The sequence below is a fragment of the Myotis yumanensis genome, unplaced genomic scaffold, assembly GCF_028538775.1.
Source record: "Myotis yumanensis isolate MYYU_CA2020_CCGP unplaced genomic scaffold, mMyoYum1.0.hap1 SCAF_5, whole genome shotgun sequence".
Lineage (NCBI taxonomy): Eukaryota > Metazoa > Chordata > Mammalia > Chiroptera > Vespertilionidae > Myotis > Myotis yumanensis.
Genome location: NW_027223756.1, coordinates 6,651,582 through 6,661,745, shown reverse-complemented (window position 1 = coordinate 6,661,745; position 10,164 = coordinate 6,651,582). Strand labels below are relative to the sequence as shown.

General features: G+C 56.3%; 1 protein-coding gene across 2 annotated transcripts in view; it reads left to right on the top strand.

Annotated features, from left to right (window-relative positions):
• The first annotated feature begins 2,755 nt into the window (after positions 1-2,755).
• Positions 2,756-10,164, top strand: part of KCNIP1 (potassium voltage-gated channel interacting protein 1) — a 256,313-nt gene continuing 248,904 nt past the window's right edge. For both annotated transcript variants that reach the window (XM_070414424.1, XM_070414423.1), the window contains exon 1: positions 2,756-3,084. In XM_070414424.1, coding sequence (XP_070270525.1) covers positions 2,997-3,084 — 88 coding nt within the window. In that variant the 5' untranslated portion in view covers positions 2,756-2,996. The remainder of the gene's footprint in view (positions 3,085-10,164) is intronic.

The window sequence follows — 10,164 nt, the reverse complement described above, 5'->3', positions numbered from 1 at the left end:
CCTTTTATATAGAGAGATTCTCACTGCTAAATGGCCATGGGCTGTCTCCCGGCTGCACAGTGACACTGTGACTGAACCTGTGCCTGGCCATGCCCCTCTCCACCCCACCTCCCAGCCCACAGCCATGGCCACAGAGGGAACTCAACTCCTTCCAGGATGGAGGTCTCCATTCTCTCTCCACGATGCTGCAGGAGACAAGGGTTTAGGGTCAAAACGGACAGCTGCTTGTTTCTTGCACTATTAAGGCAAACTCTTTCTCTCTCACGCTGCCAGTCACTTGAATTTCGAACCCTGCGAGATTTGAAATAAGTTTCCAATATTAAGTGGTCTTGGATTCAAATTCATCCTCAGCTGTGTGGCCACCTACAAGCGACTTTCCCTCTCTGGGCCTGTTTCCTCATCTGTTGAATGGGTAGCACAACAGTACCTGCCCTTTCAGGCTTACAGTAAGGATTAGAAATGGGGAACGTAGGTACTTGGACCAATTGCCGGCACCGGGAAGGCACTCATGGATTCTGCTGTCACTGTTATCATCGTGGGGATGGCCTCTCAACCTGCTGAAGGCCAGCACGCTTGTCCTCTCTGAGCCTTGTACTAGGGAGGTCGGCACACTCTACTGGGTCCGGATGCCACCTGGAGCCCCCACCTGCCTCTCCTTCCCCCTGGAACTGGCCTGGCTGGTAGATTCCTGTAGCTGGTTCCAGGTGGAGAGATAACTCGGCCTTCCTGAGTCCCTTTGGCTGATGCACATCTGTGTCAGGGAGGCTAATTACAACCCGCTAATGGCCTGATTTCCCTGGTGCCACCTGAATATTCCAGGAGCACGTGGCCTCTCTTTCCTTGCAGTCACGTGTTCCCTGAGCAGAAAACAATTCTCTCCTGTTGTGCGTTTCTCTCGGGCACAACTTGCCTTCCTTTGCCGAGAATGTTCCTGGCACACTCACCACCTTGCCCACATTTCTGGGGGTTTTGCTGTGTGATGTTGTGGATGCTGCTGACCCTCTCTGGGCCTGAGCCGTTCATCTAAGACTGAGTTCCAATACTTGATGCCTCGCTGAGATCAGAGGAGACTCTGAAATGCTCCGTGTTTGAGTTACTACTGAGGGAGGTTCAAATCTGGAGCGTGGCGCCATGATCACCAAGCTTTATCTGCACGGCCTCTACTCCCGTGTATTGTTTTAGGGCATAGAGGCAGGGGTGGCAACGCCACCAGCAGTGGCAGCAGTAGGAGCAGTAGTCACGACCTTTGCCACTGACAAAATGGCTTACTCCAGCAGAACCTATGTTAAGCACATGGACTTCATTTAAACCTGCCCAAATCCTGTGAGGTAAGGATCATTATCCCCATTTTGCAGAAGAAAAAACTGAGGCTCACTGGCTAGCTCAACAGCTGCTAAATTGCAGACCTTAGAATCCCAGGTCTGTCTTTGGCCTTTGCACTTGTGGTTCCTGGGCCCTAACAGTGATCACCCCAGAGAGTGGTATGGCCGGTTTGGGGCTCTCTGCTTAAATGTCATTTTTATAGAGAGAAGCCTTCCTCGATGACTCTGTGAAATAGGAGCTCCTGTCACTCTCCATCCAGCTGGGCTTTCTTTTTCTTAAAGCACAATCCTGTGTATAGACACAGGTGTTGACTTACCTGTCCTTCCACCACGCGAATCTGAGCGCCATAAGCCCAGGGACGTTGCTTTGTCCACCACCATACACGGTGCCTGGAGCAGAGGCCAAGGTGATGGCATGTTTATACATACTTCACAGGCGCAGACCAAACACATGAGCAGCTAAACACCTGGGGCCAAGGCCCATGCTCTTAACCAGCATTGGCCAGACCCTTCGAATAATAGGTGCCACTGTTTCTTTTCCCCCAGGAAGCCATTCAGATGTTGGGATTTCAGATTCCTGAGCTGGAGTTCAAATGCAGACACACACCCTCCCCCAAAAGAAACCACATGTAGAGTGTGAGTTCCAGCTCATCTGGCATTTTCTCAGCTGCTAGTCTCCATTCTCTTCCTCTAAACCAGTGGTTCTCAACCCTGGCTGCACATTAGAATCACCTGGGAATCTTTTTAAAGTCCTGATTTCTGGGCCCCATCCTCCGGAAATTCCTTTTCTTTGTTATGGGGTGGGGCCACAACATTATTAACAAAGAAACAGCCAAGGTTGAGAACCACTGTTTTATGGCATCTCCGAGGACTACTTTCTTCATCGAGGACACTAGTCACTCTCCTCCCCTATCCTGATCGGAGCACACGGGCTCTCACCTGCTCTGCAGGGTGGAAGCTGATACGGAGCAGCTGACTCCAGTCGGGGCACTGGAGCAGGAGGCAGCCAGAGGCAGGAGAAAGGCCCGGCCGCGGCCGCGCTGCCCACTCTGCCCGACTTGTCCGTGATGCGCCAGGTCACTGAGAGGCTGCCGGCAAACTTTCCACTCGGTGCCCAGCAGCAGCTTCCTGCTCTGTGGGGAGTCCCCCAGCTCTGATCAAGGCACAAAAAAATCGATCTATTAGATCAAGCAGGAAGGAGGAGGCAGGAGGGCCAGCCGGGAAGCTGCGGAACGGAGTGTTTTGGCGTAGCAGTCCCCTCCCTTCTGACTGGAGTATTAATTGCTACATTGCCACTGCCTGGAAGAAAGACAGCCAGCGGAGCCTGGGAGAGCTCCCGCTCCCTCCCTGCTCGCTCTGCTGCACGCTCCTCCTGGTTCCCTCGGAGCGCCCTGCGCCCTGGCAGCGCTGGCCCAGCCCTGGCATCCCCAGGTCCTCCTGTGGGTAGCACTTGAGTGGAGGGAAGGACAGCGGAAGGGAGCAGACAGCGTGCCCTGCAGGCTCTCTGGATGCAGAAACCGGGCTCCCTGCAGAGGCAGCTGTGCGGTGCCAGGAGCTCCCGTGGTGCGTCCCTCTCTCAGGGCTCGCCCAGGCGGGCTCCAGGTGCCAGGGCACGCAGAGCGGAAGCCTTCGCTTCTGGGCATTGACAGTAGAGCCTGCCTCCCCTCTGCCACCATGAGCGGCTGCTCCAAAAGATGCAAGCTTGGGTTCGTGAAATTTGCCCAGACCATCTTGAAGCTCATCACCGGGACCCTCAGCAAAGGTAGGAAGCCTGGCCCAGACCCTCCTTTTCTGCCTTGACGGGATCTGGCTGGTCGGGGTGCCTCGGCGTGGCCAGTGGGGCCGTTCTGGAGTGCTTGTGTTCCAAGGAGGCAGGGAGGGACCGGTGGCTGGGATTTGGGGTTGCTGACAGCCTGGGTGCTGGCCTGGGCAGGCGGGCACCCGGCCAGGGAGCTCAGCTGGCGCTAATTGTCTGGAACTTTGGAAATGGGTTTGGTGGTGTGTGGCCGATCGGTTACAGTCGGGCAGAGGCAGAGCGCCCTTCCCGGAGCACTGGAAGCTGCTTAGCGTGACTAGAGTTTCAAGAAGTTATCCGCAGAGTGTGTGTCTTGTTGATAAGAGAGACTTGGTGCGGGGGCTGTGAGTAACCGAGAACGGAGGTGCTGGAGGGCCAGCAGGAGGCGGCACTGGGCCCTGGTGGGGGTGGGACCCGTCGCTCTGGGCTTGATGTACCGCGCTTTCTCGCGGGGTTCCAGCGTGCTGTGTTTTGGGGGCTCTGGTCATCGGTCTGCCTCTTGGACCCCTGTCCCTCCGCATCACCTGCCTGTGTTGATGTCTGACCTCTGCTTCTCTAAGAACGGGGGCGGCAGCCAGTCCCCAGGTTTGCCTCCCTGGCAGCCCAGAAAAGGCGGTCGGTTGGGACTACAGCCAGGACTGTGTGTCTGTGACTCAGCCCCCGGTGCAGAGGGGAGGCTGTCTTCTCAGGGGCCGTCCCTGCCTCTGGAGCCCCATATTACACCCTGACCAGGGAGATGAGGCCCTCGGGGACACTCTGGCAAACTTTCTGGAGAGAATATTTAAAGGGACAGCAGCAGCATGATGTGGCTTTGCTGGCTGGAAAAAAATGTATTTAAAATTCACACCTGACTCAGGAGGTGGGGTTATGGGGGAGATGCATTGGAAGCAGTAGGCAGGAGATTTGGTGATTTTAAAACTTGAAGATGAGCGAAGAGACGGGCCGTGCGTGGCAGCTCCAATAATGACATGGCTCAGGTCCCCAGCTGCCTCGTGGGTCTGGCCTGCTGCAAACTGAGAGGCAGGTGTGTGTGTGTGGTGGGGAGAGAGGGTGAGATGTTGCTATCTACTTTCTCAGGCCCTTTCGTCGCTCCTGTTCTGTCCCCACTGCCCTCCTCCAGGGAGCCCAGGGGGACTGCACCCCGAAGGCTGAGGGTCAGCTGCCTGGCAGCACTATTGGGAGGCCTGCGTGGGATGGACTGATGTGAGGAGGAGCGTGCAGAGGGCTGGGGAGATTGCACAAAGTCCCACCACTCAATCCTCTGAGACAAATTGAGGCTTCACCCCCCGCCCCCCCGCCCCCATCTCTGGCACCAGGATCTCAGGAGTGTGGGGTGACGGGCAGCATCTCAGGCCAGTCTCTGCTTCCCAGAAGTGCAGCAGCAAGAGCTTGGGTTGGAGTTTAGAAACCTGAGTCTCAACGCTGACTTTGCTCCCTGGACAAGCCCCCGCCTCGCTGAGCCTGCTTCCTGTGTGGGAGATGTGTCTGTTACCTTCGGCCTGTCTACTCCCAGCACTGCCTCGAGGACCCAGGAAGCTGAGACGGGGATTCCTTTACGGAGTGTGTTGCAGTGGCCACACATGAGGGTGTGGTCAGGATTGAGATGGGCCTGGGTCTGGGGAGGGTGCTCCACGCCATCTCCTCTACAACCCCAAGGTCAGAAGCTCCTTCATTTAGCTGCAGGTGGGTCTGCACACTCCAGAGGGACTTCTGCAGCAGGAGGGGTGAGTGTGAGAAAGTGAGTCCATCAGAGAGTGCTTGCAAAGGTGCGTGTGTGTGTGTGTGTGTGTGTGTGTGTGTGTGAGAGAGAGAGAGTATGAGAAAGAGAGGACTAGAGATGGAGAGAGAGGATGGACAGCTATCTGAATTCAAGAGCATGAAGATGCTGTCTTCTGCCTACAATCGTCTCAATGTTTGTTTATTACCGACTCTGTTGAACACTCATTACTAGACATGGGACATGTGGATGAATAAGATGCAAGCCCTTGCCCTGGCTGGTTTGTCTCCGTGGATAGAGCATCAGCCCACAGACTGAAGGATCTCAGGTTCAATTCCAGTCAAGGGCACGTACCTCGGTTGCAGGCTTAATTCCCAGCCCCTTGCGGAGGCAGCCAGTCTCTCATATAGATGTTTCTCTCTCTATCTCTCCCCCTTCCTTCCACTCCCTCTAAAAATATCTTCAGGTGAGGGTTAACAAACAAACAAACAAACAGAAAGGATGCAAGCCCTCCATCCAGAAATGGGTATTCAGGTGGGGGCAAGGACGGAGGACACAGGCACCGCCTGGACATGATGCTGATGGGGGCATGGGGGCCACGGGGCCAGGGAAGGGCAGCCTGGGGCAGAGCTGAGATGAGCAGGGGGCAGGGCTGGGCAGATGGAAGGACTGTCGGGCTCTGCAGAGAAACCAGCCAGCGGGTCAGGACAGCCCCTCTCTCCTCTCGGAATCCCAGACACTAAGATCCATGTCGCATGGAAAGTGCTCCATGGGAACCCACACCAGGGACCCACCCTGGGGACCCACATCGGGACCTGGCCTTTCCCTGACCTGCCTCAGTCCTGAGCTTTCTGTGGCTGAGGCTCGGGGAGGTGGCCCACAGCCGGTGCCAGGACAGGACCGTGTCTCCCAGCCCCGCACAGAGCACCAAGTGTTTACACAGCCTGGCTCTGTGCCAGGCAAGCCCTAGGAAGCTGGTGTACTGCCCACCCCAGGTGTTTGCTAAATATTTGCTAAATAAATGACTGTGGGAGCAGGGCCAGGCCTGGAGCAGGTGAGCGGAAAAAGATCTAATGCAGTGGTTCTCAACCTTCTGGCCCTTTAAATGCAGTTCCTCAAGTTGTGACCCAACCATAAAATTATTTTCGTTGCTACTTCATAACTGTAATGTTGCTACTGTTATGAATCGTCATGTAAATACCTGATATGCAGGATGGTCTTAGGCGACTCCTGTGAAAGGGTCGTTCGACCGCCAAAGGAGTTGCGACCCACAGGTTGAGAACCGCTGGTCTAATGTATAGACCAGCCCTCAGTGGATTTAGATGAGGCTCTGTGTGGGCGTATTACATTTGCTTAAAGATTTGGGGGTTTAATTGTGTTTTTGCTTATTCATTATTTATTGCACTGAGTCCTACAATTGCCGTAATCCAATCCTTAGAAAGCGTTTCTTTGTCCCTCTCAGGACTGAGGAGCATAAAGGTACTACAGGACCAGGTGCCTCCTGCTGGTCCTGGGACCACGTATTGTTTCTTAGCTGCCTTGGGCATACCTGGGGGGCAGGGGGAGCCCACAACCCCTTCCCTGTCCTTCCTGTCCCTGAAATCGGCTTCCCCCACTTGATGCCAGCAATCCCCTTTCCTGGTGGTCCAAGCTGCTCTGTGGCCCAGAATCCTCGTCGGTGCCCTTTTCAAAGATGAGCTGATCAGGTTCTTCTGCTCACACCCCCACCCTTGACCTTGACCTTTTCCTGTAGGAACATGGTTGGGAAAGGCCGTCTTCCCCACCGGACTTAGGACTGCATGCGCTTTGCACACCACTGTAGCCAGAATTCCTGTCTAGTGCCCTGTCCAGGGTGGGCACTTCACCAGCCGTGTAGTATGAACAGAGCAGCACCACCTGGCACAGATGCCAGCCAGGGCCCTGAGATGAGCTTGAAGTCGGAGCTTCCTAGGACGCACCATGCAGGCCCCTGTCCCAGCAGCTCAGCAAACGTGCTCTGAATCTGCTCACGTGCAGCCAGAGGGTGAGCCTTGGCCAGACCATTCATTCAGAACTGTGCCCGAGCAGGCTTCCTGGCACCCCCACTCCTGCCCCTTCAGCTCCCCTTTGATTTGTCTTACATGCTGGATGTCTCCAAATTTAAAGAAGAGTTTCTCTTGCATTAAAAATAAGAAGAAGAAGAAGTTTGCAAGCCAGCAATGCAGGGGAAAGGACAATGGGTGCCGGCCTGACATCTGGGCCCTCACCCCTCTGGCCACGGCTGCCTGCACTATCACATGGAGCCACAAGGCCTCCTTACAGGGTTCACGCGGCTGTGTATACAAGCTCCCTGCATGGCAAGTGCTCGGCCGACGTTCTTTGGTGCTGCAGTTAATAGCTGATCCTCTCAGGGCTGTGAGCGCCGTGGGCCTGCGTTCCTCACTCACTGCTGGCTTTTCCAGCACTGGGCACAGACTCCGAGGGGCATCTCTAGTTTCTAGAACATTCCCTGCTTTACCTCTCCTGCACGTGCTTTCCTAAGGCCCTACCCCATGCTGAGATGACATTTGCACCATTCCCCACACCTGGTTTCCTTATCAGGAGCATGACTCTCAGAGCCAGTGCCCCACTCCACCCCCAACTTAGCCAAAGCCCAGCTCCTGACTTAGATGCGCAGTTAAACCAAGGTCTGGGAAACCCGCCTCTTCCTGTGCAACCAGCTCCCTACCCTCTCACAGAGCCCCCAGGGCTGCGGGTGTGCAGCCTGCATTCTGGCCAGGCAGGTTCCTGCCCATGTCCTTCTGCACTTTGGGAACCCCTGGCAGAGATGGCGGAGCCAAAACAAGGAAGGAGGAATCCAGGCCAGGAGAGCTTGTAGCATCATCCTGGCCACCCACGTGGCTGCAGCGTGGGGAGGCGGTGCGGGGGCCGACCTTAGAGATTTATCTCCAGGACATGCCCTGGAGCCCCCCTCTCCCCTCCCACCCAGGCCCAGGCTGTTTCTCTCTGTGTGAGTCAGGACCTCGGCTTCAGACCCATCCGAGACATGCTGTTCCTCTTGCTTCCTCCTCAACTGCTTGCTATTCAGGATCCTCAAGAAACTGACTTTGAACTTGGGGACGGGCTCTGCCTTTAGGCAGGTTGGGCTGAGTCCCAACTCTGCCTGGTGTCTCCCAGCTGTGTGAGCTTGGGGGAGTTACACAACCTCCGCAAGCCAGGGTTCCTCGCTTTTAGTTGGAGATAATGATATTATCAATTGCCCGAGGTTGGTTTTCCTTTAATGAGAATAATACAAGGAACAGGCTGGCAGCCATCCAGTGACCTTGCACTTGCAAGGAGCTGAGGGTGAGACCCTCCTTAAACATTGCGCCCTCAGCACCTCTCTCCTCTCACCCAGGTCCTGACCCTGGGAGTAGGCATCGTAGTCACCGTATTAACCGATGAGGAAGCTGAGCTTTAGTTAAGCCAGGGGGCCCAGCAGGCCCTGCTGTGGCTGAGACCAGGTGCACAGTGCTCCGCTGCACAGGGCTGTGGAGATGGCCCTGCAGGTGCTGCTCCCTACCTCGGCACCAGCAGAGACTGCCCCAGTCTCCCCCTCACTTTGTAGGTGGGTTTGTCAAGAGCTGTTGCATCAGGGGAGTCACCTGTCCTGTGAGGGGCTGGGGCAAATGCCATAACGTGGTGTGGCCTGGGGTAAGGAATGAACTTCATGGGGAAAGGGGCTGTGCCTCAGGCCAAGGTCAGCAAGACAGCCATGTGCATGCTCTTGCAGCTCACATAGGTGCACTGGGGCCAGGCCCCTGTTGGATGCTGAGCGCGTACTGCACCCACAAGGAACCCCCTTCTTATAGGGAAAATGTGAGAAGGGGTTTTGTCACTGGGGAGACAAATTCACAGGTTCCGGGTGCCAGGGAGCCTGGAAGTGAACTGACTGTTTACTAGAATTCTCTGGGCAAACACTGGCCCTGACACTGGGGACCTGGAGACCTGTGAGCTGGAACAGTGCCCCCGCCTTAGTAGGGTGCCACCCATCCCAGGAGAAGGGTGCACTCTCCTCTGGAGGGAGAAGCAAGAGCCTCCACCATCGCAGGTCATGGCTGGCTCCCTGTCCTGGCCGTGAAAGGACAGCCCCACTGCCTGGTGGCTGCCGGAATGTCTGCGTGCTCCTGCCTTGTCATAGGCGGAGCCCTCAATGGCCGCAGCCCAGTGCACACCCGCCTCTGCATCCAAAGCCAGTGCCGCCAGGGAACGTGCTTGCGTGGCTCTCAGTGCCGAGTAGCCCTGATCCCAGCCTACAGGTCTCTCATCCTGCGGCCTCTGTAGCAGGCCCATCTCTCCCTCACCCATTCCGACTGCACCCCAGCTCTCTAGGGTCCCCGTAGTCCCATGGCCAAGAGGACAGAGGAAGGTGAGCCCTCCCCCACTGCCCAGGCTGTCCTCCCTGGGGCCACCGGGCCTCTCCTCCGGATGACCCCGATACCAGGCAGGAATAATTTGTTCAGGGCTGCTTATCTTGGCAGCGCTGCACAGACATCCTATTAACTTCAGGACCACGGGGGAGCGGCTAGCGTGTCCCAAATTAAAAGCGGCTGGAAATGGGCCCCTCTCGCAGGAGGGAGGGCACCCTGGGCTGCCGCACCAAGATGCAGGGTGGAGTGGATCAAGCCAGTCTTAGTCAGCCTTCAGAGGCCCGGAGGTCCCTGGCTGTGCCAGTGTGACCCTCAGAATTCTAAGGGTGACAGAAGCTTGCCGAGGTCACCCCTCTCACCAGGTCCCGTGTCCCTGAGAGCCTTTGATTCCTGAGTGTGGAGGTGGTTGTGTGAAGTAGGCAGGGAAGGCAGCAGATAAAAACACGAGGAGCCAGACTGCCCTGGGTTCAAATCTTACCATATGCCGGCAGGATCACCTTGGACAAGCCATGTCCCACCTTGTGTCTGTGTCCTCCTCTGGAAAATGGGGCCAGTAATTCCCACCACACGGGGCCCCCGGCAGAGTGAGGGAGATGGGGCCTGTGACACTCAGAGTGCCCCACACATACCAGCTGCCCATCAACATCAAGTTCCCACCCTTCTCGTCTTCTCACATGACCGAACCTTGGACTGGTCGCCAGGAGGAAGCAAGCGGAGCTGAGGCAGCAGGCTCTGGGTCAGGTCCCTGCCCAGCCCTCCTCTGGAAGCCCTGTTCCTCCAGTTTCCCCCCCTTAGTCATTCTCAGCTGCAAGTCCTGGAATCTGGGCCTTGTCCACTGCTGAGACCACCCTCTATATGTAGTGGTTGCTGTGTTTACTGGCCATCCTCCTACCCCCATGAGAACGTGAGCTCTGCATAAGCACTCGTTGGGTGGGGCTTGGT